The sequence below is a fragment of the Mesoplodon mirus genome (genome assembly GCF_964341445.2).
Source record: "Mesoplodon mirus genome assembly, chromosome: 18".
Taxonomy (NCBI): Eukaryota; Metazoa; Chordata; class Mammalia; order Artiodactyla; family Ziphiidae; genus Mesoplodon; species Mesoplodon mirus.
In genome coordinates, this window is record NC_138994.1 from 66,286,974 (window position 1) to 66,314,290 (window position 27,317).

Genomic DNA, 27,317 nt, shown 5'->3' on the forward strand with positions numbered 1-27,317 from the left:
GACAACAAAATACCTAAAAATATTAGATACAATATTAAAATGTTTTAATGTGCATGCCTAAACTTTCAAGAAAGCATGAGAAGTTATCAAAGGCTAAATCCAAATGGGATCCAAAGATATGAGAGGCAATAAAGGCACAAGGGCCCGAAAGGCACCCATCTGTCAATCTCTAATAACCCTGAGAGGCAGGAGACAAAGCCTGGGGCCCGAACAAGGTACTGAGATGCAGCTGGGACATCTGAATGGCTACGACCTATATACGAAATAAGAAATATACATATTGATCTTTAGCGCCCAGTGCTGACAGAGTTCCTAAATCCCTTGGAACTTCCCGGGTGATAGGAGCATCTTTTGTTCTGATGAGGCAACTCTTGATGGGCTCCTGGTTGGGGGCTGGTCAACAGAAAGACTAAAACATGATTAGAAGCTTGGAACTTTTAGCCCTATCCTCCATCCTCTGGGTATGGAAGGGAGGCTAGAGATGAGAGTTAACTGATCATGCCTACTTGATGAAGCCTCCATAAAAATCCATAAACTTTGGGGTTCGGAGGGCTTCCAGTTGGTGAACATACCCGTGTGCTGGGACAGGGGTGCACCTCAACCCCATAGGGACAGAAGCTTCAGTGTTTGGGACCCTTCTAGACCTCACCCTTTGTACCTCTTCACCTGGCTTTTCATCTGCATCCTTTGTAATGGCCTTTATAATAAACCAGTAAATATAAGTAATTGTCTCCTTGAGTTCTGTGAGCCATTCACGCAAATTAGCAAACCTGAGGAGAGGGGTGTGGGAACCCCCAGTTTATAGCCTGTTGGTCAGAAGTATGGGAGACTTAAACTCGCAAAGGGCATCTGAAGTGGGGCAGCCTTGTGGGACCGAGCCCTTAACCTGTGGGATCTGATGCTAACTCTGAGTACTTAATGTCGGAAGTGAATTTAATTTTAAGACACCCAGCTGGCATCAGAACATCAGTCAGTGTGGGCAAAACACCCATACATTTGGTGTCAGAAGTGCTGGTTGCGAGTAGGACGAAAACAAAGCTTTCCTTTTGTTATATAAGTTAAAAAGTTAGAAAAAGCAGCTCAGCCCCACAAAGGAAAATGGGAAGGAGAAGGAGAAGCCTCACCTTTGGAGGGAGAGAAGGAAACTACGTATTCTTCCTGAGAACTCTGACAGCCTTTCTGCATTATCATCTCTAGGGATGAGGCTCTCTGCCTTCAAAGTTTAAAAACCCTAGTGAGTGTTTTTCTGTTTTCTTCTGACTGCTGAGGTCCCACGTTCTCTTGGAAACCACAAGTTATTTGGAGTCCTTTTTCTCTGGTCTTATTAGTGACACTGGAAGTTCCCTGCTCCTGGAGTTATAGTGTTGGGACAGCAGAAGACAGACTCATGTCCATGTGAGTGCCTCAGGCCCATCCAACCTTACTCTGATTCTGAGGTTACTATAGGCTTCTTCTGAGGAAAGTCACACAGTAAGGGTCTCTTTCTCCTGGGGCTGTGTGTGCCTCAGTTGGCTGATCCCACCTACATTACTGGACTCTGAATAGTCTCACTCTTCTAGTCCCCTGATGGTCTGTCTAGGCTCTCCTGTAATCCTTGGAAGTTATTCTTATTTTCATATTTTGTCTGTCGTTTCAAAGGGGTTTGGGGAAGAGGAGGTAAATTATTCTAACAAGCTAAAAGAAAAGAAGTGGTTATTAGCTAGTTCGGGGAAAAAACAGTGTCTGTTTCACAACTATCACAGTGGATTTCAGATACTTTTAGTACTTCTTTACAGATAAACTCTGTATGCCCTGTAATGCTCCTGGGCCCTCAATGCCTCCCATCTTGCCCACTACCCCAACTCTGATGACCCCCCACCAGGCTCATGCTGAAGCCTCCAAAAGCCCCTCCGGTTACATGGGGAAGCTAGGCAGGAAGCCAGTGTTATCTGGGGGCCCTGGCTCCACTAATCTGTAGATTTTACACCAGGGGTCCCCAACCCCCAGGCCACAGACTGGAACCGGTCTGTGGCCTGTTAGGAACCCGGCCGCAGAGCAGGAGGTGAGCAGCGGGCAAATGAGCGAAGCTTCATCTGTATTTACAGCCGCTCCCCATCACTCGCAACCCGTCGCTCGTGTTACTGCCTGAGCTCCGCCTCCTGTCAGATCAGTGGCGGCATTAGATTCTCATAGGAGGACGAACCCTACTGCGAACTGCGTACGCGAGGGATCTAGGTTGCCTGCTCTGTGTGAGAATCTAACGCCTGATGATCTGAGGTGGAGCTGAGGCAGTGATGCTAGCGCAGGTGAGTGGCTGCAAATACAGATCATCATCAGCAGAGAGGTTTGACTGCACAGAGACCATAATAAATCAACTGCTTGCAGAATCATATCAAAACCCTATCAGTGGGCTTCCCTGGTGGCGCAGTGGTTGAGAGTCCGCCTGCTGATGCAGGGCACACGGGTTCGCGCCCCGGTCCGGGAAGATCCCACATGCCGCAGAGCGGCTGGGCCCGTGAGCCATGGCCGCTGAGCCTGTGCGGCCGGAGCCTGTGCTCCGCAACGGGAGAGGCCACAACAGTGAGAGGCCCGTGTACCTCAAAAAAAAAAAAAAAAAAAAAAAAAAAGCCCTGTCAGTGAGTGGCAAGTGAAAACAAGCTCAGGGCTCCCACTGATGCTGCATTAGGGTGAGCTGTATAGTTAGTTCATTATATATTACAAGGTAATAATAATAGAGATAAAGTGTAATGTGCTTGAATCATCCCCAAACCATCCCCCCACCAGCCCCAGTCCCTGGAAAAATTGCCTTCCACGAAACTGGTCCCTGGTGCCAAAAACGTTGGGGACCGCTGGTTTACACAGTTGTGAGAAAACCTCTGAAAAAGTACAAACTAAAGAATTACTTTATTTCTCCATAGTCTATCTTTGCTGGTTTCATTTTTAGATTCCATCACATTATTTTAGATTGACCATAGTGGGACAGGATATTGTGATAGAAGAAGTATATATTTGGTCTTCATCCCCAGTTCCTAGCCCAGAGCTTCTAAAACCCTGGGAATTTCCAGAGCAGTAGGATGAGAGAAGCATCTTTCGTTATTGATAAGAAGCCCCTTTCAACCAAGCCTGAGTTTATGCTAATGAGGTGATTCTTGGAGGATGGGGGCTGGCTGCCACAGGAACCAACCCTGTGATTAGAAGGTTGAAACTTGCAACCTCCAGGAAGGGGAGAGGGACTGGGGGTTGAGTTAATCACCAGTGGCCCATGATTAAATAAATCATGCCTCTGTAATGGAATCTCTATAAAACCCTAAACTACTGGGTCCAGAGAGCTTCTAGGTGGTGAACACATTCAGATGCTGGGAAGGTGGTGAACTCCAACTCCACAGGGACAGAAGCTCCTGTGCTCGGGACCCTTCCACACCTTGCTGTATGTATTCTTTGTCAACAACGGAAAAATGTCACCTGCCATATCAGTAAACAAAGGATGTTGCAGCCATCAAGCCATCACATTACAGCCTCCCCGATGGTGAGCCCTGAAGGAACTCAAGATAGAAACAGGATGCCCACCATCTAGCAGTCAGCCTCTGCAGCCACCCCCCCCAAGAGTGTACCCTGAGGAAAGTGAGGATGAGAAAGCATAGGATGCTGGCCCCAGATAGCTGAGGTGTATATCAAAGGAATGACTTCAGTGGGCCCAGACTCCTGTATCTGTGCAAACATAGAAAAGCACTAAATTCTTTAACTTGAGATATCTGGTTTTCTTTCATTAACAGTAATCTTTTGATGTTCCAACTACCTGGTCTTTGTTAAAAAAAAACTCCTATATACCCTGGCTCCTCCCTTGCTTCTTCAGAGTAGTACCTTAGAGCTATCTGAGAGGCTGTGTCTTGGGCTTAAGTCTTCAGTTTTGTCCACCAAATAAAACATAATTCAAAACTTTTAGGGACTTCCCTGGTAGTCCAGTGGTTAAGAATCTACCTTCCAATGCAGGGGACGCGGGTTCGATCTCTGATCGGGGAACTCAGATCCCACATGCTGTGGGGCAATTAAATGCACACACCACAACTAAAGAGCCCACACACCACAACTACTGAGCCCACGCACTCTGGAGCATGCATGCCACAACTAGAGAAGCCCGAATATGAAAACCCAGCCCAGCAAAAAAAAAAAAAAAAAAAAAAAAAACTTTCAGGTTGTACATTTTTTCACTTGACATCTTCATCTGGCTATCATCTGTATCAATGGTAAGTAAAGTGTTTCCCTGGATTCTGTGAGCCATCCTAGCAAATTACTGAACCTGAGGAGGGAATCACGGGGACCCCTGATTTGACTTGTAGCCAAAATGGGACAGAAATGTGGGTAACCTGGGGACCCACTACCTGTGATTGGTGTCTGAAGTGGGGGCAGTCTTGTGGGACTAAGCCTCTTACCATATGGGGTCTGTGCTATCTCTGGGTAGCTAGTGCCTGAATGATTTAATGTGAGGGAAGAAACTTCAGATCTGGTGTCTGAAGTGTTGTGAGTAGAGAAATAGTTTTCTTTTAGGAGTTTATTTAGATTACAAGAAAAAGTTCAAATACCTGTCAAAAGAATTTAAAAACAGTGCTCCCCGCACCAGCTCTCTATTAGTCACTAACAAAAAGCGTTAAGAGAGAAAATTAAAGTTACACATTCAATAGGCTCCATAAACAAACTGACATGGGGCCAGAACCATTCAACTTGAATTGGCCATGAGTAGCGTTCTAATGTCGATTTACAGCCCAAGTCTCTTTACTATTCAAGGCAACACACAACCCTAAGCTCTGGCATCAAAACAGCAACCAGCAAATCAGCGTTATGCTTGCAAAATTCAACCAAACATCTGTACCCAAAGACTTGGACACAAAAAGGCATTTCAGTGCACTCCAGGATGGCATCAAATAAAACTGGATGCACATATTTGAATGGGATGTTTCAGTGTACATTTTACTGAAGGATTGATTGTTTGCCACAGATGGATAAAAACATGAGAGAAAAATCCTGTCACTTCATTTGAGAGCTCTGAAAGGCTGGGAAGACTGTGTGGAACTAGGAGTATTGCCATGTCCATTTTTGAAAAATATTATCTGCCACATACCCTTTTACTTTGATATTTACTTTTTAAATTTTAGTTTAACATGCTTGTTAACATCATGAGTCACAAAATTTATATCTGTGAATGCCTTCGATTGTGGATTTTTAAAAAGGGATTACTACATAGGAACTCTATGATTAATTTTCTTTTTAATCTCCTCATAACCTGGATGTATAAATGAAGAGCTAAGCTCTTATCTTAGCTCTTCTTCATCTTATATATATAGAAACTAAGTCCAATGATAGTAAATGACTTGCCCAAGGCCAGGAACCATAAGAATCATTAGCAAAATGATATAACGTTCCTAAGTAAAATATCTTAAAAATAATACACTTAAAACCACTGATCCAAAATACTGATTTATTTCTCAATGCATATTACTCGGATGTTCTATAGGATATTAACAGATACTTAGCAAATAGATATTCTTTCGTCAAAAAGTCTGTAAATTTTGGGTTAAAGACTCTTTGTACAGATGTAAAAAATCCTCAACAAAATATTAGCAAACCAAATCCAACAACACGTAAAAAGGACCATATACCATGATCAAGTTGGATTCATCCCAGGCTCACAAGGATGGTTCAACATATGCAAATCAGTCAATGTGATACACCACATCAACAAAAGACAAGACAAAAACCACATGATCACCTCAACAGATGCAGAAAAAGCACTTGATAAAATTCAACATCCATTCATGATAAAAACTCTTGCCAAAGCGTGTAGAGAGGGAACATATCTCAACATTATAAAAGCCATTTTATGACAAACCCACAGCCAACATAATACTAAATGGTGAAAAGCTGAAAGCCTTCCCAATAAATTCTGGAACAAGACTAGGATGCCCACTCTCACCACTTCTATTCAACACAGTATTGGAAGTCACAGCCAGAGCAATCAGACAATAAAAAGAAATAAAATGTATCCAAACTGCAAGAGAAAAGGTAAAACTGTCATTATATGTGGACAAGAGGATATCTATATAGAAAACCCTAAAGACTCCACACGAAAACTATTAAAACTGATAAATGAATTCAGCAAGGTAGCAGTAAACAAGATTAATACACAGAAATCTGTTGCATTTCTTTCACTAACAATGAAATGTCAGAAAGGGAAAGTAAAAAAAAAATACTGTTTAAAATTGCATCAAAAAAAAATACCTAGGAATAAGCCTAACCAAGGAGATGAAAGACTTATATGCTGAGAACTATAAAACACTGATAAAAGAAATCAAAGATGATTCAAGGAAATGGAAAGATATCACATGTTCTTGGATTGGAAGAATTAATATAGTTAAAATGGCCATACTACTCAAAGCAATCCACAGATTTAATGTGATCCCTATCAAATTACCCATAACATTTTTCACAAAATTAGAATAACCCTAAAATTTATACAGAACCACAAGAGACACAGAATTGCCAGAGCTATCCTGAGGAAAAAGAACAAAGCTGGAGGCATAACCATTGGAGACTTCAGACAATACTACAGAGTGACAGTAACTGAAACAGTGTGGTATCGGCACAAAAACAGACATATAGATAAATGGAACTGAAAAGAGAGCCCAGAAATAAACCCACGGTCACACCTACATAGGTCACACCACACCTGCAGTCAGGTAATCTTTGACAAAGGAGGCAAGAATATACAATGGAGAAAAGACAGTCTCTTCAGCAAGTGGTGCTGGGAAAGTTGGACAGTCACATGTAAATCAATGAAGTTAGAACACTCCCTCACACCATAAACAAAAATAAGCTCAAAACGGCTTAAAGACTTAAACATAAGACATGACACCATAAAACTCCTAGAAGAGAACATAAGCAAAACAGTCTCTGATGTAAATTGTAGCAATGTTTTCTTAGGTCAGTCTCCCAAGGCAATAGAAATAAACAAATGAGACCTAATCGAACTTACAAGCTTTTGCACAGAAAAGCAAACCATAAACAAAACAAAAAGACAACCTACAGACAGGGAGAAAATCTTTGCAAACAATGTGACCGACAAGGGCTTAATTTCCAAAATATACAAAACAGCTCATGCAACTCAATAACAAAAAAACAAACAACCCAATCAAAAGACATACATTTGGCCAGTAGGCACATGAAAAGATGCTCAACATTGATAATTATTAGAGAAATGCAAATCAAAGCTACAATGAAGTATCATCTCACACTGGTCAGAATTGCCACCACCAAAAAATCTACAAATAATAAATACTGGAAAGGGTATGGAGAAAATAGAACCCTCCTACACTGTTGGTGGGAATATAAACTGATACAGCTACTATGGAAAAACAGTATGGAGGTTCCCTCCAAAACTAAAAATAGAGTAACCATATGACCCAGCAATCCCACTCCTGGGCATATATCCAGAAAAGACGAAAGCTCTAATTCAAAAAGATACACACCCCAATGTTCATAGCGGCACTATTCATAACACCCGTGACATGGAAGCAACCTAAGTGTCCATCAACAAGTGAATGGATAAAGAAGATGTGGTATATACACACACAATGGAATACTAATCAGCCAAAAAAAAAGAATGAAACAATGCCATTTGCAGCAACCTAGAGGTGATCATACCAAGTGAAGTAAGTCAGACAGAGAAAGACAAATATTATATGATATCACTCATATGTGGAATCTAAAAAATAGTCCAAATGAACTTATTTACAAAACAGAAACAGACTCACAGATGTAGAAAACAAACTTATGGTTACCAAAGGGGAAGGGGTTGGGAGAGGGATAAATTAGGATGATATATAAAATAGATCTACCATATATAAAATAGATAATAAGGATTTACTGTATAGCACAGGGAACTATATTCAATATCTTGTAATAACCTATAATGGAAAAGAATCAAATAAAAGAATATAGATACATACATATATATGTATTGATATAACTGAATCACTTTGCTCTACACCTGAAACTAACACAACATTGTAAATCAACTATACTTTAATAAAAAAAAGACTCTTAGAGCCTTTACTATACTAATGAACTTTTTGACCCTCCAAGGGGAGAAATACAGTAAACAGTTGGTTTTGGAACTTATTTGACCACAGATGTCATATTCCCCACAGAGTATACAACATAAGACCAGTGGGAAATGCTGTCTTAAATTGTTTCCAAGAGTTGTGTCTTGCTTCCCCCAGAATCTGTCATCTCAGTGTTCACCAGAGGAATCTTTCTGAAGTTTTATCTGGTTATGCAGTCCTTCAGCTTATATCCCTTTAATGGCTTCCTTCTGCCACCTGGGTTAAGCCCACTCAGGCATGGCATATCAAGTCCGCAATAACCTGTGCAGACCAGATCTTGCCACCCTTCTCCTGGAACCTGATGCTCCCAAGCTGTGGTTTAAAACCCTCTGTGCACCTGAGGGATACCACAAACTCAAATCCATTGATAGTGGGTGGGGGGTGGCAAGGGGTTCCTTGAGGGGTGTGTCTGACCCCCTCGTGGTCTCTGGAGGTAGGCTTGCATAGATATAGCTTGAGAAATGACCTGTTTTTCTTTTCTTTTTTTTTAAATCGTTTAAAAATGTAAAACCCATTCTGAGTTCACAGACAACCGAAGCCTGCACATAACCCACTGGCCACAGCATGCTGACCCCTGGATTAGAGGAAAGCACAATCCAGGACACTCAAGACTGCCCACAGCGAGCACTGCCACAGGACATGGAAGGAAATGAAGGATGCTCCAGGACCAGAGACTGTGGAAGCCAGAAGAAGACAGTATGAGGGGCAGCTAGCAAACAGCTGAGGTGCAGTAGTGAGACAACTGGACAAGACAACCTGTGCTCACACCTCTCTCCCCACGTGAGACCAGACAGCTGAGGCAGAAGCATCTGTGCCTAGGTGGGAGCAATGCTTGGGACAGAGACATAGGGCACTGTTTCCAGTCGTTGGTAGCAACCAGGAAAAATAGGAAGCATATAACTCAGAAGACCAGCTACCAACATAACCCACCCAGCATCATCCCGTGCCAATGCTACATACTCTGAAAACAGCAGCAAACACAGAAATACTCAGAAATAGTACTAAGAACAAGCTGCAGTAACAGTGTTTTCCACTTGGCATGGGCAAGCTGGGTCACAGAAATGCAGACCAGCTGTCAGGGATCTCACACAAAAATAAGCTCACTATCACCAGTCTATCCAGATACTTGAGAAATGAAATGAAAGAGGTGATGAACAAAAGAACTTGTACCCAAGGAAAGAGAATCCACAGAGCAAATGGAAAAGCACCTTTAAAAATAATTACTGGGCTTCCCTGGTGGCGCAGTGGTTGAGAGTCTGCCTGCTGATGCAGGGGACACGGGTTCGTGCCCCGGTCCGGGAAGATCCCACATGCCGTGGAGCGGCTAGGCCCGTGAGCCATGGCCACTGAGCCTGTGCGTCTGGAGCCTGTGCTCCGCAACAGGAGAGGCCACAACAGTGAGAGGCCGGCGTATGGCAATCAATCAATCAATCAATCAATCAATCAATAAAAATAATTACTATCCTTAGAAAGACAAAAGGGGAAAGCATATCCATGAAAGAACTATTATAAAAATTGAAATAAAATTTTAAAATAAAAAATTGTTGAAATAAAACATACATTAGGAGGGCTGAATAGACAATCTGATGTTCACATCTTAGAGAAATAATACATAAAATGGAGAAGCTTTGCTAGAACTACAGCATAAAAGAAGAAACAAAACGTGTATAAAAGTTGAGATAAGAAAACTGTAACTGAAAGTTTCATCATCTAAATAATGTCCCATACAAAGATAGAAAGAATACTAGAAAAGGAATATCTGAAATAAGAGCTGAGAATTTCCCAGAACTAAAATACACTTAAGCTGACAGGGCAAAAGGCCTATCAAGTATTGATACTAAGCAGGTTAAGTAAGGTAAATACACATATGCACATACATGCACACATATCCCTAGACACAGTATAGTGAAATTTCAGAAGCATTAAAGTAAAGAGAAATCACAAATACAACCAGAAAAACAGATTATAAAACAAAGGTGCAAGAATACATAATATGATACTTCTCAATAGCACCACTGGGTGCAAGAGCAATGGAGCAGTATCTCTGTAGGACTTAAGGAAAATAATTCTGTACCTAGAGGCCAAACTGTGAGCCCTTAACATGGCGGCCAAAAGACATCTTTGGACACGTAAACACTCAAAGTTTACCACTAGTAACAATTTAAGGAGATAGCAGTTAAATACAGGTGGTGATGTTGAAAAAGGGCATTTTTACACCATTTATTGTTTCCCAAACAAGCAATAATCAAGAAAAATGTTATTTACCAACAATCGAAGGACTTAAAGGAAAGATAACAACAACATGAGAAGTGGGGAGTGGGAATCAGAGAAAAGTAAAAATAGAAGTTTCTTAACTTTGGGGGGAAGAAAAAGATTTAGAAACGGATTTTTTTCCTCTAACTGCTTCTAAAATTCTGTGTTAAAGTGTGTGTTAAAACGTAAAATTGATGGGCTTCCCTGGTGGCGCAGTGGTTGAGAGTCCGCCTGCTGATGCAGCGGACACGGGTTCGTGCCCCGGTCCGGGAAGATCCCACATGCCGCGGAGTGGCTGGGCCCGTGAGCCATGGCCGCTGAGCCTGCGCGTCCGGAGCCTGTGCTCCGCAACGGGAGAGGCCACAACAGTGAGAGGCCCACGTACCGGAAAAAAAAAAGAAAAAGCTTAAAATTGAAAATTAGAACAAACCATTAGAGGGAACAAGTGCCCTGGATGTAGAGACTCAGAAGAGGGTCTGGGAGGCCCCCACTCCGGTCATACTGAGATGCTCGTGCCCTTCACATGCCCACACACGTCCAGATGAACCGTCCACTTGCTCCTCCACAGCGTCGGCATGGCCTCCACCTAAACCTTTCCAAAAACCCTCACCTTTCTCCTTGCCCCCACCCCTGAACCCACAGTATGATAAATACATTTCTATTATAGCATCAATACTTTATTAAACTTGTTGTTTACAAAACACTCTTGCTCACTAGACCTAAGTTCCTCAAGAACTAGTAGAGCCTCCTCATTTCTATATCCTTTACCACATTATAGTTACTCATATGTTTGCTGAATAGATAGGTAACTTTTACACATTTAAAACAGTTAGAGATTAGTAGAGGTTGTATATGGCTAGGCTATAAATGACTAAATGATGTTAAATTATTTATTGCAAGAGGGTAAGTACCACGTCTAAGTTACCACTGCATTTCTGACAAAGTCATCCTTGCAGCTTCATGTTAAGTTTAACAATCAAGTAAACATGCTGGAGCATGGACTAGTCAGTGTTACGGTGCCTTCCATCTCCAAGGCTCTAAGTTTAGAGAATAACTTTCAGGGACTGCTTGTCCCTGAAATTATACTACACCTGCAGAAGGTCTATGTCTTCACGATTTTCAGACCCAGGAGTATTCTCCATCAGTATGACAGACATCACTCTCACATTCATTTTCACCATATCCAATTCACTGTGCAGTTTTCCGATCTGTTGAGAGCAACACAATCAATCACCAGTAAGTGTGACACAAAGAATGGCTACCTTGTTTCTTGCTTGTAGAGAAAACACTTTTGTAAAATTTATTATTTTCAAATTTATACAAATGTATATGTAATTATTTTACAAATATACAATCTTCCACCTTCTAAAAGGTCTTGAGAGCTCTTGTAATAAATTTAAAAATATGCTCTAGGAAAGTTAATGAAGGGAAAAAGTCAGATTGGAACCAATATGGAGAAGGGAGAAGGTAACCATATCAGCAACCTGAAGAAAATGGCAAATGTTAGTTTGGGTTTCTTAGAAACCAATGGGAGAGAAAAAAATGAATGTTTTATAGTCCCACGGTATTAGAGAAGGAAGAATCAAGAGAGAAACACTTTTTTTTCTTCCTGGATTAAATTCTAAGAGGAATTAATCACATGGATTGTTATATAATACCAAATAATAATAATATAAAGTCTTAAATGATAGTTCCCTTATAGCAGGACAGAAATGAGCTTCATTTAATAATTGCTTGTCTAAACAGTAGATAAACAGATATAGACAAACAAGTAAATGTAATTCAATGGGCACAGTTAATAATAGTAATAAGATGACCACTTACTGAGCTCTCTGGAATGGCATACAGACAGTCCTATCAGGAGCAACAGGAATCAACTTACACGAGATCCATCCCACAGCCAAGCCTCCACAAAGCCACAAAAGCCACTAGACGAGCATAACTGTTAAAAGCTCAGGCTTTTAGAATCAGGCAGAATCCATGGGATTAATTCCACGTAGAGCTGAACCATCATAACCTATACAGTATCACTAAGCTTCAGTCCCCTCCTCTGTAAAATGAGGTTAAAATGTACCTCTACCTTATGATAATATTATTAAGAATAAACAAACTATATATAAAGTACTTAGAACTTAGAAAAAGTCATAAATAAATACAGTCATGGCTGTTGTTACCTGTTCTGGGACCAATATAATAGTGGAGCTCTTGGGAACTACAGAAGAAAGAGCTGGTGCAGTAGGAACAGATGGTGGTGGATTCGGTGAGATCTGAGCAGTCTATCAACATGAGATATAGAAATATTATCATTTAAATTAACTCAGCCACCCCAAGTCCAGTTTTTCCATTCAGATGACTCAATCACTAGGGAGAGTTAGCCCTCAGGACAAAGCCTTCACAAAGATCAGACTTTTGGTATACACCTGAATTGCTTTTTCTACCAAGGCAGGACTCACCAATATGCAGGAGGGAAGAATTACTGTTTTTACATTATGGAAATTATAGGAAGTTAGGACCTGAATTATAATCAGTCACTACAAGTGTTCTAAGTTCAAAACCTTGAAAGTTGCTTGCATACTTGAGAATGAATACAGGTGAACATTGAGAAACTCTTCTATGGGCACAGTATTAATAAACAAATCTATTATATGACTACCTATAATAGAGACCCCTGCCTGTCTAGCACCAATCTTTTCTTTTGAAAACTTCCCCTCTTCTGCTCTACCTAAATAATTTCTATATGGAGCAACCCCGTTCTTATATGACCTTAGTTAATTTGTGCAGAAATGGAAAAGTGGCCTAGGTTGGTTCAATGAGGCCCTTCTCTGAAATTTTGGACTTGGAATGTGAAAAAGCTAAGGCTATAATATGAAAATTTAGGAGCTATATTGTTTACCATGTGGAAAAAGCTAGTCTGCAATGAGAGAGAAGAATGAAGCTGATGATCAAACGTAAGTAGACAAGTAACAAGGCATTTGAATGCTTGGTTCTCTGTTCAAAGATCCAGCTAACACCACCCTTCTTGCGGCTTGTATTCTATGAGGTATTACAGTATCCTTCTAACAGACTAATCTTTTAGGTGAAGCTAGGTGGAGCTAGGGTGGTCCCTTTCGTTGAGAAAATACCCATGCACTACACTGTCTTACGCTACACAGGTCAAAGAACGGCCTCCTACCTTTTGTCTGGCTGTTTCAGCCACTGCATCTGATGGAGGAAACTGAACACCTTTCTTAAGAAGGTCCAGGTACACTTCTTTCACTTCACTCACATCCACAGCTCCTGGGAAACCCTGTGACCATGTCTGAATTCAAGAGATGGAAAGTTCCAGAGATGAATAAGCAGCAAAACAAAACACAACTCCTAAGCTGGTGACAGAAAATGAGAGACTGACAATTATGTACCTTACTCAGAAAAAGAAAGCTACTTTTGAATGTACATTTTTAGAGACTAGAATAATTAATTAATTTTATATATATATATATATATATATATATATATATATATATATATAAATATATAAAACATCTTTATTGGAGTATAATTACTTTACAATGGTGTGTTAGTTTCTGCTGTATAACAAAGTGAATCAGCTATACATGTACATATATCCCCATATCTCCTCCCTCTTGTGTCTCCCTCCCACCCTCCCTATCCCACCCCTCTAGGTGGTCACAGAGCACTGAGCTGATCTCCCTGTGCTATGCAGCTGCTTCCCACTAGCTATTTTACATTTGGTAGTATATATTAGTCCATGCCACTCTCTCACTTTGTCCCAGTTTACCCTTCCCCCTCCCCATGTGCTCAAGTCCATTCTCTACGTCTGCGTCCTTATTCCTGTCCTGCCCCTAGGTTCTTCATAACCACTTTTTTTTAAAATTTAGATCCCATATATATGTGTTAGCATACAGTATTTGTTTTTCTCTTTTTGACATACTTCACTCTGTATGACAGACTCTAGGTCCATCCACCTCACTATAAGTAACTCAATTTTGTTTCTTTTTATGGCTGAGTAATACTCTATTGTATACATGTGCCACATCTTCTTTATCCAGTCATCTGTCGATGGACACTTAGGTTCCTTCCATGTCCTGGCTATTGTAAATAGAGCTGCAATGAACATTGTGGTACATGACTCTTTGAATTATGGTTTTCTCAGGGTATATGCCCAGTAGTGGGATTGCTGGGTCATATGGCAGTTCTATTTTTAGTTTTTTAAGGAACCTCCATACTGTTCTCCATAGCGGCTGTATGAATTTACATTCCCACCAACAGTGCAGGAGGGTTCCCTTTTCTCCACACCTTTTCCAGCATTTATTGTTTGTATATTTTTTGATGATGGCCATTAGAATAATATATTTTTAATCATCAAACTGCCATGCCTCAACAATGAAACTCTGGAATAGATACTATTGTTTGTTTTTTGCTATACTAAATCTAGAATTAACAGATTCTAAAACAGCATCAGTAGCTCTTTTGCCAAATAACTCTGAAAGCAGAGAACCCCAGAACATAGTTTCCACACCTGCAAAATGAATGTACACGTCACTCTCTCTCCTATCTGACGTAGATAAGACAGAAACTGAGAGACACGTATGGAAAAGATTACAAATTCTTCAGGAAAAGGCCACTATCCAATGCCAAGAAATTATTATTACATGGAAAACCGAATAGTAAAAACTCTTTTGGGCTCAATCCCAGGCTTGTAAAGGGTCACTGAACCAACTGGGAGTTAGGTAATTAAATCCCTAATCTTAGACATTCACCATCCCATAAGATATATAATAGACTTACCTTAATGAAATTCAAAATTCTATTCTGAATGTCTGTTGGCAAGGTGTATCTGGGACTCAGCAGCTTAACTAGACTATCTTTAACAAATTCCTTCTTCACAATCAGAGACTGGAAACTCGGACCACAGTTCTGCATACACATGTCAATAAGCTAAAGAGAAAAATTAAACGTTTTATCTCTTTGGCAAAACCACCTCCTAAATATAAGGTAAAAATTGCTAAGTAATGATTTCCACCAGCATTCCAATTAATAAACATAATTTAGTATCTACTAAAATACACGGCAAAATGTTAGGTTCTGGGAATGTGAGGAAATATAAGGCATAATGTAACTGCTTAGCGGATGGTCCTGTTGGGGAGCCAGGACACAATTATAAGAGAACTAATAACTATACAAGGTAGTAAATGCCAAGGGCCAATGGGAGGTGCAAATGAAGCATGTGGGCTATAGACAAGGTGACATTTGTCCTAGTTTTGCCAGGAGAGTCCTGGTGAACTCCTGTTGTCCTGGTTTTATTAACGATGATACCTCCTTTCACTCTCAAAAATGTCCTTGCCTAGATGAAAAATTACATGGTTACCCCAGCTACAGACCTTTATAGGCAGATGTGACAATTTAGGGCCAGGTGGTCTTAAGACTTTTGGAAAAGGGTGGTTCTATGCTGGGCTTTGAAAAATGGTCCAGAAAAGTACAAGTGAGTATAAAGCAATAGTCTAGACAGGTAAATGGTATTAAAAAATATAAGTACAGGTGACAAAGCATATGAGCTGTGAGGAGGAAAATAAGTACTCCAGTTTGTAGAGGCTTCTTGACATCAGCAAACTGGGGACATTGGGGAGGTGGGTGGATTAAGTCTGGAGGGGCTTCAACCAGACTGTAGAGAAATTTTGTGTGGCAATGTAAAGAATTGGAACATTATCTTGAAGGCAGTAAGAAGCCACTGAAGGGTTCTTATTAGTTTTGTCACCATCACACCACTATCCTGAACTTGAGAGAAAGGTAGTGCATGCAAAGTACTCTGACAAGGTTTTCAAGCAGCACCCTACAGAGGGAATTGGAGGGCAAAGACCCTGGAATGATAGAGAGATCCAGCAGTTACCCACTAGGTACAGCCTGATGCAGAAAGGCCTAAACTAGGATGATGTGGGTACAAGGAAGGGAAAGCCATGAGTATTATGAAGCAAGAACTTTCAGCAACCGGGGTTTGTCAACAAGGAAAGGCTGAAAGTTAAGTGGCTGTTACTCTGCATGAGATTGGTGGAAAATCTGGAAGGGGATGGGATACTATGACTAGTCGAAGGTCAAAATGATGGGTTGGGGATTCCCTGGTGGCGCAGTGGTTGAGCGTCCACCTGCCAATGCAGGGGACACGGGTTCATGCCCCGGTCCAGGAAGATCCCACATGCTGTGGAGCGGCTGGGCCTGTGAGCCATGGCCGCTGAGCCTGCGCGTCCAGAGCCTGTGCTCTGCAATGGAGAGGCCACAACAGTGAGAGGCCCGCGTACCGGAAAAAAGAAAAAAAAAAAAAGATGGGTTGAAATTTAGATATTTTGAGTTTATAAGTGCTGTGGACTGAATGTTTGTGTCCCTCCCAAATTCCCATGTTGAACCTCCTAATCCCTAAAGTGATGGTATTTCGAGGTGGGACTTTTGGGAGGGAGTTAGGTCATGAGGGTGGAGTCCTCATGAATGAGATTAGTGCTCTTATAAGAAAGGGATAAGAGAGATCATCTCTCTCTTGGCCATGTGAGGATACAGCAAGAAGATGGCCATCTACAAGCCAGAGGGTGGGCCCTTATCATACAATGGATCTGCCGGCACCTTGATCTTGGACTTCACAGCCTCCAGGACTGTGAGAAATAGATGTCTGTTGTTTAAGCCATGCAATCTATGGTATTTTGTTAGAGCAGCTCAAGATGACTAAGACAAAAAGGACAATGAGACATTCAAGTAGAGATTTTTTGCTGAGAGCTGTACATGCACAGCTGTAGTTCAGGGGAGAATGAAGCCAAAAGTGAGTAATCAAGGCTGCCTCGGATGAGCAGAGAGGACGGGACAAAGGGGTTCCCCCGTGAGGCCAGAAGGACGCTCAGGAAAGGCAATCAAAGAGCAACCAACAGAAACTGATGCATAAGATAAACAGAACATAATGTTGGTAAAATCAAAAGAGGGCAGAGTTTCTAGGTGGATGGAGTGTCAAACGGTTAAGAATATGGACTGAAAAACTCAGCTAGGTTTGTTGATTAGTGGGGTCATCAGTCACCTTGAAGAAAAGATTTTCAGTAAAGCAACATAAGCAGACGTCAGGCTAAGAAAGAATGAGCTGGTATTGAAGAACTGCATGCAGAAAGTGGATTTCTAAAAGTGATCTAAAAACAAAATTAAATCTCTAGTTCCCATGCTACCACCTTCTCGGAGGTCACAAAAACCATAACGTGACCAGGATACGTATAATCATCTTTGCAGAAAAGAAGCCCTGAAAACTGACTTTACACCATGCTCTGTATTTGTGTCACTTTAATGGCAATACAAAAAGAAGAAGGTATGAAAGCTGCAGTTTTAAGGGCAATGTGGCTAAACATGCAACCGTAAAACACAGAAGCTGAGCACGTGCAGCTTTGTGAAATATACAGGGAGAACCTTTAAGGCAAAGGAAAGTAAAATCAGAATCCAAAACATATTAAGATGAATCTATTGTATTTCAATGCAAGTTGTTTAGAAAAAGACAAGCTGAAAAGTTGAATAACAAATGACTTTTTGCTTGATATACTATTATGATGAGTTTTTATCTGATGAAATGCTGAGAGGAAAAGTACCTCTAGTTCAATGGGAATTTATAAAAATACTTCATGTAACCAGATATGCAGTCCTAGGCAAGATACTTTGCCTCCAAGTCTCATTTTCCCTAACAGTAAAATGAATGCTAAATATTCCACAAACACTTTTTATGTTTTGGAGCACCAAGATTTTATGATAATGGGTAACATTCCTAAAAGGTTCCCTGTACAAAATCAAAGAGTCAACATGAAATGCTGAGAATGTTAACATCTGGAGATCACAAAATCATGCCCTTTGTTTTCCCATTGGAATCTAGAATGTCAGGACCAATTCCTTCATGCTCTTACAATATGTCACCAGTACCTCTTTCACACCCCAGCCCACTTAGCTAAGCAATCAAACTTATAGTGGTGAATAAGAAAAATTAAATACCTTGCTTCTACACATTTTGGAATTGGGCTTTGGTGCAATTTATGTGTTCACATAACTTATTTTTGCAAACAGGACAACTAAGAAACCATAATCTGAGGTGGAATAGAGAACCTAGGAGCCAAGGAGCTGAGAGACTGGAGAGGATGCTGACTTGAGGCTTCACAGATCTCCTTTTGCACTTGGGTGGGCAAATCACTTACCCTGACTAAGCCTCAGGATTCTCATCTGCAAAATGAGCATGCCTTCCTCCAGAGACCTGCTGTAAGGCTTAAGTGAAATATAATGTATATGAAGAGCCTGACACCTAGCAGGATCTTAATAAATGGTAAGTACTGTGATCGTCTGCTTCCATGGATAATTTCCCATCAAGAGAGAATATGCTGATGAGCTGATATAAGTATTCTTTTCAGAAATGCTGGAAAATAAAAAAGAGTGCCATGGTAGTTTTATTTCTAATAGCAAATTTCTAAACCAAGCACAGTAAACAAGGCTTTGGGGCCATCCAGAACTGAAAACCACACCAAGGTATGGCCACCTTAGGGGATGAGCTTACTTTCTAAGTTTCTGAAGGAATAAACATATTTTACACTTATTCTGAAGCCCTCATAGCTCACCACCTAGGGGGTCCTCCAATTAATAAACTGATTCCTAGGAACTGTTCAATCACTTTCCTCTTGACAATAACAGTATCTTACTGAGACTTATCATAATTGACTCATTCAAGAAAACACTAGCCTCTGGCTACGAGTTATAAAGCCTGGTAACAAAATGCTTTTAAAAATAAGATAAAACTACTGGCTTCTTGACAAAACTGCACCACCAACTGATGGTAGGAAATCACAGGCTAGTCAGATCCCGTCAAAGATCTAATCAAGGCTAACAAGTCCATGGAGAACCCAAATGACAGATAATATAAAGGACATTTATAACTGACTTTGACAGGCTCTCATCACTTCACAGTAATAAAATGAAAATGTAATATATGAGGATTCATTTTTTTTTTTTTTTTTTTTTTTTTTTTGCTGTATGCGGGCCTCTCACTGTTGTGGCCTCTCCCGTTGCGGAGCACAGGCTCCGGACGCACAGGCTCAGCGGCCATGGCTCACGGGCCCAGCCGCTCCGCGGCATATGGGATCCTCCCAGACCGGGGCACGAACCCGTATCCCCTGCATCGGCAGGCGGACTCTCAACCACTGCGCCACCAGGGAGGCCCGAGGATTCATTTTTAAATAGTTTATTGGTAAACATATAATTGCCTTTGACACACTGGATGATTCTTTTTTTTTTTTTTTAAAGAAGATGTTGGGGGTAGGAGTTTATTAATTAATTTATTTATTTTTGCTGTGTTGGGTCTTCGTTTCTGTGCGAGGGCTTTCTCTAGTTGTGGCAAGCGGGGGCCACTCTTCATCACGGTGCGCGGGCCTCTCACTATCGCGGCCTCTCTTGTTGCGGAGCACAGGCTCCAGACGCGCAGGCTCAGTAGTTGTGACTCAAGGGCCTAGTTGCTCCGCAGCATGTGGGATCCTCCCAGACCAGGGCTCGAACGTGTGTCCCCTGCATTAGCAGGCAGATTCTCAACCACTGCCCCACCAGGGAAGCCCCTGGATGATTCTTTCTGTGACTAATCTGTCTCATAATTAAGTCTGGCTTAAGTTAATATTAAAGTCTGTTCTGAAGCCTTAAAGACACCACTACAATGCAGTGAGTAGTGTGCGGTGAGGTGACTGGGCCACTGACTATACAACTTGGGGAAATCTGCATGAAGCTATCAAGAGTCAAAGACCACTTCAAAGAAAATCCAAGAAGTAGGTACCTTAATGAACTCTGCCCCTAACAATGACCCCCAACCTGTGACTCTCACCCTTACTCTGGCACAGGTTTTAGATTTGCTTGTTCTCACGTACTGGTGTGGAAATTAGGAGGTGGAGGATGTACAGTTACCTGAGGTGGAACAGGGAACAGGCAGCTAGCTGGGAGTAAGGCCTGAGAGATCAGACTACCGGAAGGACAGAAAGAGTGGGAACTCAGAGATGGAGGGCTAAAAGAGACAACATTCTGGAATAAGTCAAATTCCCCAGGGAAGAGTCCTGGTTCATCCCCAGAAGGAAGGAACCACGATGGAGGAGGATATGGAGCTAAGGATAAGAAGCAACCATGGAAATGTCACGTAGGCTGGCTACAACACAGAAAGAGACAAACGCATTATATAGAATAAACAACTGTAAGAAGGTGAAATACTGCATGCTGAAATACAAAAGTGGCATAAATTCATCTTCTGCCCTTAGGTTACTCAGTCAATTCTCCTAACCTTCAGCAGCCCTGAGATATCCTAGATCCACTTCATTTTAGGGCACAGCTACGTATCTTTCTACCCCAATTCTACAGTACATTCCTTGAGTCCTTCCTGGATGCTAGGAGAGTGGGATGGAGGCTGAAGGACACTCAGTCATTAACCACTCAACACCTGGTACATTGATGCACTAGGTCTTCTACCACGTAGAAAGGAGTTGAAAACACAAATGAAACACAGCAGCCTTTTCTTTCAAAGGGCTTGACTTGTTCTGAGAAGCCAGGTGGTATGGGGCAAGGACATGGAACTTAGAATCTGAGAACCGGAGTGAAATCTTACCTATGCTACTTAAATCTTGGAGGGGAAAAAAAAAAATCACTTAACCTCACTAAGTCCCAGTTTCTTCATTTCTGAAGTGGAGTCAATAATACAACTTCTTCAAAGGGTTGTTGAGAGCATCAACCAGGTACCAGGCAAAGGTTTATTTCCACCACCAACCCATTGTTCTGACATTTCTACTGAAGTGCCTTACTCCTCTCTCTCCAGTTGCCTGCATTCCGTGACCTCCCTGAGGAGGCTGCTATGGTAAAGGACAGGGGAGAGGTCAAAAAAGGTGAAAGAGGAAAATCCCTCTAAAACTATATTCAGACCCCAACTTGAAGGGTTTCTTCAGTGATAGTATCATTAAGACTTCATTTTTTCTCATTCAGTTACTCTCCAAGTAAGCAAGATGTGATAAATTCTTTTCCCCCTGAAGCTAGAAAAGGGGGGCTGTGCTCACCTCTATTCCACAGCCCTCTAGATAAACACATCCAAGTCCCCTAAGAGCAGTGTGATGCTGGCAGAGTAGTGCCATAACCACATGTGGCTTGGGGCTGGGCTGAGGTCAGCAAAGGCACACAGAAGAAACTAGAAAGCCACACAGCTCACTCTCAGGCAGCAGGCAGGGTTTGCAAAACATACTGAAGTAAAATGGGCAACTCACCAAGCAACTGAAGAGGTCAAACGGCCAAGGTTGGGGGAAAATGGGAACATGTCAAATAAATGTCCACACCCAAATCAAGCGATAAGGTGCACAGGAGAATTGTTTAAATCAACAAAGAACATTCTCCAAATTGTACCACACAGCAGAACTTGGCTGAACCCTAAAGAGCCTCCAGCATCTCAGAATTCCACAGAGGTGTTCAAATGAGGTAGAAAGATGACGGGGAGGCATTTCTCAAGCTTCTATTCTCCTCATGTGTAACACATACACAAACTTCTTGAGCAACTCAGTACCTACAGGTTTTTCATCACCAGTTCCCATCTCCTAACCAGGAAAATACGCTTTTCCAGAATCACTCACTTTCCACCAAATTAAATGCTATTACAATCAACAAAACTCCCTTGATTCTGCAATTCTCAATAAATGAATAGTTTTAATTCATACTGTAAATAACTTTTTGCTAACCTATTAATTATCTCAGAATATTTGTATCATTACCCAAAATTAGAAATGTGACTATAGCTTGGAAAATCCTAGTCTTAATTTATCATTAAAGTAAATACTTACTGACAATGTAAGTTGTATTTCTTTATGATTGTAGTTTTTGGAAATCCTTTTCTTCAAAGCTTTTACTGCATCTTTTGGCCTGTGGCAATAAACACAGTAAAATCATCAACGTAGCCATTGCTGAAAGCAAGTAGTCTCTGAAAAGCAGCATGCAGTGTGGAAAGACGAACAGCTAAGGAGATAACCAAGGTATTGGTTCTGCTGTGTGACGCTGGGCAGATGACTTAACTTTTTTACATCCGTTTCCTCTTACATCTAGGCAGACAATACCACCTACCTCCTTGTCAGAATCAAATAAAATATGCAGATGATGATCATTACCTAGAAAGCACTACATGTGAAATGTACTCACACCCACAGCCCATATCAACGCACAGAACCAGTTTACAGGAAATGTAATTTCCAAAAATGTTACCTATTTTTATTAGTATTTCCTAAGCATCCTATAGGCAATGGGATGTAGGAGGAATTAGGACTAACCAGGTCAGGTTCTGATATGCTACAATTTTATGTTACAAAAGGAGGAACTATGTGCAAGTAGATAGTCCAAATTTACTCTGAGATGGTCAGTTATAGATAAGTAATGGGGATGTAACGTACAACATGATGACTATAGTTAATACTGCTGTATGGTATATTTGACAGTTGTTAAGAGAGTAGATCTTGAAAGTTCTCATCACAAGGAAAAAACATTTTTTTTAACTGTATGAGGTGATGGATGTTAAGGAAACTTATTGTGGAAACTGTTTTGCAGTATATGTAACTCAAGTCATTATGCTGTACACTTTATACAGTGCTATATGCCAATTATACCTCAAAACTTAAAAGATACAATCTTTTCTGCATATTACCTTCCAATTTTGTTTGCTATGCTTGCATGGGTAGAATTTCTATTATATGATAATATAATTACATAATATTACATATACTTAGAATTGCAACTATTATAAAATATAATATTATATATATTTCTAAAAAATCATATATAAAATCTAAGATGAAACCCTTACAAAAGTTGAAAAGAATAAAGACACTGTTTTAAAAGAAAAAAAAATTTACACTGCATTTCCCTTTTTGCATTATCAGTGAAGAAATTAGTATTATCAGTGAAGAAAACGTTTAGAGGAAACAAATATGGTAAACAAGATTACAGGGAAAACACCATAAATATTTTAAAGTACTAACCATAAGCACTTTCCATTGATATAGTCAATAATTAAGGGTAATGTTTTCTTCATCAACAAAAACTAAGACAGTCTCCTTTGCCGTTCATTATTAGTTTAAATGCACAGGAAAATCAAGAGAATTGTATCCCTTATAACAACTTGTTGTTCAGACTAAATCACAAAATAGTTGGCCTTCTTAATTATTTTATTTTTTAAACTTCAATTCTCTAAAGTTTAAGAAGTGTAACAAAAGATACCACATTGTTTAAGAACTCAGCATAAACATGGGTGAGTTGGCATTCGGAAGAAAAAAAAAATTGTCTTGTGACAGGCAGAGGAAAACAACTGCTAGATTATTTCCTGGCTGATAATGACAACTGCCCAGAGACAGGTCACCACCAGGAGTCCACTAGCTTCTTGATAATATTTTTCAGTTACAGTAACATAAAATATTGCCAATCAGAGCAAGAAGAATTCCTAACAAAGGAAACAATATCTCCCTCTCTCCTTAAAGAACAAGGAATTTGGGCCACACCAAGACAAAATTTGAAACTACTAAGGAAAAGGCAAAGAGGAGAAAAATTATAATGGATTCTCAGATATTCCACATGCTGAAACAAGCAGCTGTCCTAATATTTCAACCTGACATGTCTTCAAAAGGCAGTGGGTGCTTAAAAGGTGATGGAAACACTATTTCAACAAGAAAACCAGTTTGCAAGAGAAAATGTGCTGTAGTTCTGACACTTCTTATGAGAGGCAAAGACATGAACCACACACTGAACTCACCCATCGTGGGCAGTGTTAATTACGTCACAGATGTGCATGAACTGGCCCCAATCTTCAGTCTGAACTCCAGCAAATGTAGCCTTTTCTGCAAAGAAAAAGCTGTTGTGTTGAATCTGAGCTACAACAGAATAAAACATGTCTGGTCCTCCTGAAACAATCTGCCTGGAGTTCACCAGCAAGTACCATTAAGTTTATATCACCAAAGAGCAGAGATATTTTTTTTTTCTGAGCAATTCCCTGTTATTCAAGAATCAGTCAAAACCCAGGTGCTTCTGTTGCAACAGTAATGAGTGACCTATTAATAAAGGCTGCAGGGCCAGGACAACCCAGCTGAATCTCCATCTGCCTGCCTGTCTTTCAGAGAGGGACAGTCACCTACAAGATGAAGTGCACAGTGCTAAACGAAGTATCTTATCGTACGCAATTTCATTTAACCCACTGTTTGAGGTGATGAAACAGAAGTTCAAGGTTAGGGAAGTTACCCAAGGCTACGCAGTCAGTACACGGTAGAACTACCATTCAAATCTAGGTTGTTTGATGTTTGATGCCAGTTTTTGTTTGCTTTTTAAAAGTCACTCCTTTGGGCAGGAGGGGGTTGAGAAAAAGAGAGATCTACTGAAACTGTCTATGTACTTCCTAGCACCTGTACTAACCAGAGCTGCACCAGGCAGACTTGAAGGCTCCTGTACCCGTAACCCCATCATTAAACAGTCAGATAGCTTTTCCCTCTTCTGACATCCTCCTTAAGAATACAAAATGTCACCTGGGAAGGATAATAGAACACTCAACCTAAATGAGCTTAACATCTCCACTACAAGAAAGGAGAATATCCCTCAGCATGAAAACATGAGGCTCTAGGGGAATAGAGCAAAAATTAGCAAAAAATTAAAAGGATAATGAAGAGGATAAAGGTTTGGTTAGGGGAACCCCCAAGCTTAGACTGATCCTCATCTAGGAGAAGCACTACTTGAATTTGGCATTCAAATGGACAAGGCTTACCGACCTTGTGCTCAGTTACAGGGTTCTTTCTGCCAGATTTCTTGCTCCCCATTCTGTCCTCCTTCTTCCCACCTTCCCATCTTCCTAGAAAACTCCTATTCACCCGTCAAAAGCCATGGCAGAGTTAAGTTCCCCCTTTTCATAAGTTTTGGGTGTTTTACACTTCTCTTCTATTGCAAAGGTACTGCACTATTGTCAGTACGAAATTGTGTGCACCTTCCCTACAAGATTATGCGTTCCGTGACGGCTGAGACCACGTCTTACCTTTGCCTGGTCCAGGTCCAGGGATATAGCTGGCAGTCAGTAAATGTTCACAGCATTAAAGGATAAATCAGCCTATGAAGATGCAGCCTGAATCCACTTCTGTTCAGGGTTCATTTTAATACCCAACAGAGATACGGCCATGTGTTGTTTAGAAAGTTTAGAAAGCACCTCGTCCTCAATGATAGTTACACTCACCATCTTATAAAGGTATGGGAACTAAGCTTCACGTTGAGTAGTGTTTTGGTTTTTGTTCTTTAATTTATTCATTTTTTATTTATTTTTGGCCGCGCAGCATGTGGGGTCTTAGTTCCCCGACCAGGGATAGAACCAGTGCCCCCTGCATTGGAAGGGCGACGTCTTAACCGCTGGACCACCAAAGTCCCGGGGTAATGTGTTCTTGTCATACAGCAGTTAACTGAGCTGCAGGCAAAACTGTTCAAATCTGAGCCTCCTTATTATAACTACCAGGTTTTCATGAGTTCCTCATCCCGCTAAGCTCCCCGAAGTGATCACGCTTTGCTTGGCATCTATATGCACTGGTACCACACCCGGTTCCCAAGGGAGGTATCAGAGACCAGGGAGAAGGGAGCCGCTGTTGTTAAAACAGTCCAGGCACTGAATCCGGCTTCCGCGTACGTGGATCAGAGCACGGCCACGGGAGAGGGAAGGAGTCAGGCAAGACACCTGTGTAGCCCCGAGTGGCCTGGAGAGGCCTCTCGTGTCCCCAGAGCGCGCCTGGCTCCTCCTTCCTTCGCTCCAGTGCTAGGCATGTTTGTTCTCTTTGTTCACCCCGAAAAAGTACCTCACGTTTTAAGGGCCTGGAGTCTGAACTAGTTTGGAGAACTGCCTGTCACATCGAGGTCACTGCGCTTAACCTCCTGGAACCTTTTTCTCTTTGCAAAACGGGCAGGACAACACTTGGCCCTCGGGTGGACTCACTTTCTGAAGAGCTCCCCCTGGCCCAGAAGTTGACACGCCCCCGTAGAGGCCCAGCCACGCCACACCTGGATCCCCTCGGTCCACCTGTCCGCTTCCAACCCACCCCCACCCCGGAAGGCACTGGAAGACGGGAGGTGAGGAGGTGGGGTTCGAGAGAGGTCGGCGGGGACAGGTGCCGCTCGGGACCAGCGGAGCGCGGGGCCTGGGAAAGTTGCGGGGGAGGGGGGAGGAGTTCCTCGAACTCGGACCCACGCGATCCTCTGCGGCCGGGAACAGAGTCAACGCGTAGCGTCCCGGCCCCAAGCCGGAGGGGTCCCCCTTTTACCTATGAGCTGGCCCACGGAGGTCGCGTATGGGTCCCGGTGACTCTTCCCGAACGCCATGGTAGCGCAGGGAGCCGGCCCGAGCCTCCGCCGCCGCGGCTCACGACTCCACCCGCACGGCCCTGGCTCCGCCCCCCGGGCCGCCGGGCTCCGGGCTGGGTCCTGGGGGGGACGGAGGCGGGAGCGCCAGAGGGGGCGGGCACACGCGCACCTGCCACGAGCTGCGGGACCGGCCGGGCGGCCCTGGGGACACCGCTGGGGACGAGTGCCCCGGGGGCGGATCCTGCCACTCACGGGGCGAGGTGCTGTTCTTCTCTGCGCTTCCTGATCCCCTTTGTAGAGAAGGAAATATGGAGTTAACACACGTCCCGGGTTACTGTGAGCATTAACCACATAACCCGCTTAGGTCAGCGTTTGGCACCCACAAAATAAATGTTTAACCACTGAGTGAATCTCGTAACTAGAAATATTTACCCCACCCCGACTTATTTACCCGCCCCAGAGATCCGGGAGGGAAGGTGTGTCCCTGGCTCTTTAAGGCTGCAGGTGATGGACAGGAGGAGGGACTGGCTTCAATCGAGAGGCCTCACAGGACCCGGCGTCCTTTGTCTC

At 42.0% G+C, this 27,317-nt stretch overlaps 1 protein-coding gene across 2 annotated transcripts in view; it reads right to left on the reverse strand.

Annotated features, from left to right (window-relative positions):
* TOM1L1 (target of myb1 like 1 membrane trafficking protein) overlaps positions 1–27,055 on the reverse strand; it is a 55,022-nt gene extending 27,967 nt beyond the window's left edge. The window contains exons 1-7 of one of the 2 annotated variants that reach the window (XM_082603577.1): positions 26,917–27,055; positions 24,181–24,265; positions 22,229–22,307; positions 15,177–15,326; positions 13,561–13,686; positions 12,563–12,664; positions 11,480–11,596 (exon numbers count right to left, since the gene is read on the reverse strand). In XM_082603577.1, the coding sequence (XP_082459703.1) occupies positions 11,480–11,596; positions 12,563–12,664; positions 13,561–13,686; positions 15,177–15,326; positions 22,229–22,307; positions 24,181–24,218 (612 nt within the window). In that variant the 5' untranslated portion in view covers positions 24,219–24,265; positions 26,917–27,055. The other variant, XM_082603576.1, reaches the window with a different exon arrangement.
* Between the last annotated feature and the right edge of the window lie 262 nt (positions 27,056–27,317).